The sequence below is a fragment of the Mandrillus leucophaeus genome, unplaced genomic scaffold (assembly GCF_000951045.1).
Source record: "Mandrillus leucophaeus isolate KB7577 unplaced genomic scaffold, Mleu.le_1.0 Scaffold71, whole genome shotgun sequence".
NCBI classification, from domain to species: Eukaryota; Metazoa; Chordata; class Mammalia; order Primates; family Cercopithecidae; genus Mandrillus; species Mandrillus leucophaeus.
The window spans coordinates 2294526-2300172 of record NW_012107697.1 but is presented as its reverse complement, the minus strand read 5'-3'; the positions used below and the strand labels follow the sequence as shown (position 1 = coordinate 2300172).

The window sequence follows — 5647 nt, the reverse complement described above, 5'->3', positions numbered from 1 at the left end:
GGGATTGCTATGTGAATATAATCTCAAGACAAGTCACCTAGCCTCCCCACCAACTCCATCTTCTAGCCGGATGGCTACTCTGACACTTTCTGATAGGGAAATTCTGTAGTTGTCCATATAGGTGCCCCTTTCACGGGTCCCATCTCTCTCTTTTTGCTTGTGTCATTTCCCCTACCTCAAAAGATCATTCCTCGCTCCTCCCTATCTAAACCTGACCTTTCATTGAAGGCTTCATATTTCCGGAAAGACTTTCCTAGCCAGCACAGTCCACATTGACACCCCCTTTTCTGAATCCCAGTCGCACTTCCTGTCTTTACCATACAACTGAGCTCTTGATTCAGCTGTAATTACGACACATACAGTGTGCAGGTTTTGGAGTTAGTTAGATAAAACTTGGTTCAAATTTTAGTTCCTTGGAGTGAAGACAAAATTCTGGAACTTGATAATGGTGATAATTGCACAGCATTGTGAATGTGCTTAATACCACGGAATGCTGACGTTTAAATTGGCTAAAATTCTGTTATGTGCATTTTACCACAATTATTTATTTGTTTATTTTTGGAGATGAGGGTCTCCATATGTTGTGCAGGCTGGCCTTGAACTACTGGGCTCAAGCAATCCTCCTACCTCAGCCTCTCCAGTAGCTGAGACCACAGGTACACACCACAGTGTCAGCTGCTAACACAATTTTTTTTTTTTTTTAAGACAGAATCTCACTCTGTCGCCCAGGCTGGAGTGCAGTGGCATGATCTCAGCTCACTACAACTGCCGCCCCCTGGGTTCAAGCAATACTCCTGCCTCAGCCTCCCCACTAGCTGGGGCTACAGGTGCGTGCCACCACACCCAGCTAATTTTTGTATTTTTAGTAGAGATGGGGTTTCACCATGTTGGCCAGGATGGTCTCGATCTCTAGACCTTGTGATCCGCCTGCCTTGGCCTCCCAGAGTGCTGGGATTACAGGCGTGAGCCACCACGCCCGGCCTCTTTCCTCCCCTCTCTACTCCCGGCTCCAATATCAGTCCTGGCAGCAGCAGTGAGGGTCCGAGGCCTCGCCGGGGGTGGGATGGAACCCACCTTCTCCAAAGCTCCCCCTGGGTTGCTGGCAGCCCCGTGTGGCAGGGAAGAGGAACTGCCCGAGCGTCCTTCAGGGAGGAGAGGGGCCAGAAGACAGCAACATGGCGCCCCCAGGTTTCCCACAGGCCCCCTCCTGTAGACCAGCTGGCCCTTCCCTCAGTGACGACTCAAAGTCTAATTTGAAGAGCTCTCTGGGGACATTCCTCTCCCTGGGTGGCGGTATTTTGGGGAGCGGATGTGAACTTCCCTGAAGGGGAGAGGTGTAAATTCCCAGCATCCTGCTACCACCCCCGCCCCCATCACCCTTCATTTCCCCAAGTGCAGGCTGGGGGCAGAGGAGAGGGAAGGGGATTAGGTGCTCGGGCCGGGGAACCGAGACCCAGGGTGTCACCGCTGACAGCAGCGGGCACGCAGAGCTGCAGGGAGACCGAGCCGCGGCCCCGCGGAGCCGACGCTGCCATCTGGCTAGAAGGCCCCACTCTTTCTTTAACCAGAGGTCACAGTCTCACTGCCTACCCAGGAGGCAGCCCCGAGACGCCCCCTACAGCCTGGGTTTTCTCCACCCTGTCCCCGCGCCCACCCCAGCTCTGCCTTCCCCGGCTGCACCGCTTTGTAAAGAGGACGGCTGGTCAGACGGAATCACTGCGCTGGCCTGCGCTGGGTTGGGCCTGGGGACCGGATCCGGGACTTCCGGAGAGCCCCAGGGTCCCCGCGCGCCCATCCACCCGCGGTCGCCTGAGCATTTATGGTAATGTTTGGGTTGGGGCGAGCGGCCGGATCCCCGCCCCCTGCCTCTGCCGGGCGGGACCTCGAGGCAGGCTCCTGGGGAGCTTAGCGCCGGCGCCTTCCCGCCGCGGCCGGGTCCCCTGGGTGGAGACCCTGGGTGCTGGAGGCCTGAGGTCCGGCAGGTGGGCTGGCCCCCGTGCGGAGGCTCCTAAGGCCGGGAAGTACCAGAAGGACAGTCCCCAGTTGGTCTGAGGAGGGGTCCGCGGGGTTGGGGGCTCCAGTGGGAGGGCTGTAATCCCCATCAACCTACCCTAACCACCCACTGCTGCCCACCCAATCCCTGCCTCTGGTTTAAGAGTCCATCATCCCCAGTAAGAGTCCTGATGTATCCACATCCTTTCTCCTTCTCTCTCCCCACTCCCTGGCAGGGAAGGGGCGGAGGGAAGAGGCCAGCAGCTCTCAGGGGAGTCGTCGGAATGCTGGGAGCCTGGGAACAGACCCTGCGGTCCCTGGGAAAGCCAGACTGTGGGAATCCCACCGTCAGCCCCCTCCCCATGATGGGCCACCGGATGTCAGAGACCCCAGTTCCCCAACAGGGATCTTTGTGAGGGTGGGCCCCGCCCCCCCAGTTCAAGCCCCAGCCTGGCTCGACCCCAGAGTTCAGTAGGCCAGCTGTGACGAAGACAGCCCCTCCCCCGCTCTCCGCCCTCTACCCCCCTGCCTGCTCCAACATAATCCTCGCCATTGTGCCCGTTGCCCCCTCCCTCTGCTCCCCCTCTCTAGACCCCTGTACAATGGGGCCTTTGCAGCCTCCAGAATGGAGATGAACTCACGGTTTTTCCAAGTTTAAAAATAGCCCCTCCATCCCCCAGAAGGCCACCCTCCCTCTCTCCCAAGGTGTTGTGGGGTACACCTCCATCCCGGCTGTGCCTCCTTCCTCCTGCCCTGGGTCAGGTGCGAAGGACATGGGTGAGACAGCGTCCGGCGGGAGCAGGGCTGCTTCCCCCGATTCAGTCTCTTCCCCCACATCTCCCACAGGCCCCCCAGTACAGTATCCGGTTTCCTGCCCCCCCCCCCTTTTCCACCCTGTTTTCACTCCTTCAGTACAATCCTCTCCTACTCACACCCACATTCTGGAAAAATTCTCCACCTTCCCCCGCCTCCAAAGACCCAGACCGGATCCTATTATCTGGCCTGGCCAGGAGGTTCCCCAGTCTCCATAACTGCCAAGATTGTTGGGACTCCCCCACCCCATGTTCTCATAGCAGCTGCAAACACCTCTTTATCAGCTTCCTTCCTCGGCCCAGCCCACCCTTCTCACATCCTCACATCCTGGTCAAGGCCCCTGGATCCAGAAGGATGGGTTGGAAGTCATTAAGTTCCCTATGCTGGAGCTGAGAGAGGACACTTGGGTTCCAGTCTTGCCCCTTCCTGGCCTCTGGGGACAGGTCCATCCTTGTCTTTTTACCTCCAACTCCCCAGGGCTCTACTTCTCCTTACAATGAGCTGAAAGCTCCACCCACCCAGGAGACTGTGGCTGAGGAGCCCAACCAGGACCCCCCCCCCAACCCCACCTGGCCTCAATTTCTCCACCTGTGATCAGACCTATACCAGAGACATGCAGAGGGCATTATGCGCAGGAGGGTCCCTCACGTCTGAGGGGCCCAGGTCCACCATGGGGCTGGAGGAAAGCAGCCTTCTTGCCTGCAACCCAAGGAGGGAAAAAAGAATAAGAATTAGGACTCTGCCCCCAGGGCCTCTTCTGGCCCTGGCCTACATCTGAGCCAGGCTCTTCCAACCCAGTCCATGTGCTGGGGCCCTGCAGGGTGGAAGGCCATGGCCTCCTCCTCCAACTCCCTTCTGCTGGCTGTCAATCCTGTCCTGCTGGAAGTCCGGCAGCCACCTTCTCTCTCTTGCTGCTGCTGGAGTGCTAGCCTCCGGCCTCTAAGGGGAGCTGAGGGCTGATCCCCTTCACCTTCCGCTCCCCCCACCCTGCTCCCTGCCTCCATTCCTGAGTCCTCTCCGAGGTCCTGACCCCTCTTTAGTTTGGAATCCCAAAGTGCCCACCTCATGAAACCATCCTGAAGCTGTCTGTCCCCTGAGGCTATGACCCACTCCTGAGCAGCCTAGACAGCCCCAGGCTACTGGCTTCCTTAAAGGACAGTCTTCTGTGCTTGTTTGGTGGGGCCATGCAGGGGAAGGGACATCACCCTGGGCTCTAGGCTCTAACCTCATTTCCCTTTCACTGCAGAGAAAAATCCTCCACCCCCACCTGGCTTCACTCTCCTCCAGCGGAAGAAGAATTCAGAACTGACTGTCCTTGGTGGTTAGCTGGCTTTGTTTTCAGGCCAGAGAGGCGAATGATTAGTTAATGGTGTTAAGTGAAGGAAGGGGGTTGGGCAGGGAAGCCAGCTCCATGCCCAGCCGGGCCTGCCAGGGCAAATGGCATCCTTCAACCATTCCCACTCCAGCCCAGCAGACAAAATATTCTCATCTATTCAGCTCTGGGCCTGGGGCCAGTCCATAAATTCACTCCGGAGGGGGGGCCAGGGTCCTCCTCTTGTTCTCCCTGCAGGCTCCAGGCTCCAGGCCCCTGGCCCTGCGGGCCTGGGTTCTGCACGGCCTCTGGCTGGAGACTAATGGCCATGGAGGAGGGGTCGGCAAAGCTCTGAAAGACAAGGCTGGTGTGGTTTGCCAGTCATCTCTGCGTCATCAAAACGCCACCCCGAGCATGCTCTCAAGTCACCTGGCCATCTCTGGGGTTTGCCGGCTCACCCTCCACCTCCCCCAGCCAGCAGAGGGGTGGCCCCGCTGGGCAACACACCTCTACCCAAATCCAGGCCCCTATTTGGCACTCCCTGGTGAAGGCGCACCAGGAGATGTGGACCCCTTTTCTGAGGCCAGGCTGCTGGGGTCACAGTGAGGCAAGAGCCCCTCCCCCTCCCTAGAGCCTTAGTTCAAGAGGCCAGAAGACCCAGGGAGAAGTCTTTTTGGGAGAAGGGTAGCTGCAGAGCTCCCCACCCAAGCAGGGCTGATTTGATTCTTCCCTCAGCTATGGACCCACCATCAACAGGGCTGGGGAAGACGGCGTGGGGGTCAGTGCTGCCGGGATCCTTTCAATTATCAGGAACAGCAACAGGTTTGCAGGGTCAGGCTGGGGACCCCTCGCCCATTAACTCTTTCTTCTCCCTGTTTCTTTCTCTTAGGTGAGGGGAAACTGAGTCCCAGGGTAGGCTCCAGAGTGAAGAGGGAAGAAACATGATTCTCAAGGCCCAGGTCTGGACAAGTGTGAACACCTTGGGCCTGCGAATTCAGCCCCCTCCTTCCTTTCTCTGGTCAAAGGCTAGACTTGCAGCAGCTTGGGTTTGAAGGGACAGCCCAGAAGGCACCCTCTCCACTCCCCATACAGGTACCTCTGGTCTGTGGGACTGGCACAGGGTTCTTCTCCCAAAGCTGCCAGCACTGTGAGGCTGAGGCAGTGCCAGGCCGGTGGCAGCGACAGTGGTGCAATCGTTCTGGGAAGCGATCGAGGCCGGCCTGAATTCTCTGTGGCAGGGGAGGGGAGCCAATTGGGAGGCCCCTTGGGGACACCGAGGACCAGGTCCGCTACTGCTCCTCCCCCAGGAGGTCCCCCAGAGGCTACATTGGCTGGCAGGGGCTCAACAGGGGTGAGCCTGGCTGGCTTCGACCCGGGGCGACTCCGGGCATCCGGGACAGCTTCTCCTCGCTGCCACCTCGGTCAGTCAGACCCCTAGACACCTGTCACTACCCCCTCAGCCTTCCCAAGCCAGGAGCCTGGGAGTCCGGCTCCGGCCTACCTCCGGCTGCGCTCCTGGGCGCAGCTCCC

General features: G+C 58.8%; 1 protein-coding gene across 1 annotated transcript in view; it reads left to right on the top strand.

Moving 5' to 3' along the window:
* Positions 1-1175: 1175 nt before the first annotated feature.
* Positions 1176-5647, top strand: part of LOC105528295 (cell surface glycoprotein MUC18) — a 16904-nt gene continuing 12432 nt past the window's right edge. The window contains exons 1-4 of the mRNA XM_011965008.1: positions 1176-1293; positions 2229-2410; positions 4376-4484; positions 5425-5538. Of these exons, the coding sequence (XP_011820398.1) occupies positions 1176-1293; positions 2229-2410; positions 4376-4484; positions 5425-5538 (523 nt within the window). The remainder of the gene's footprint in view (positions 1294-2228; positions 2411-4375; positions 4485-5424; positions 5539-5647) is intronic.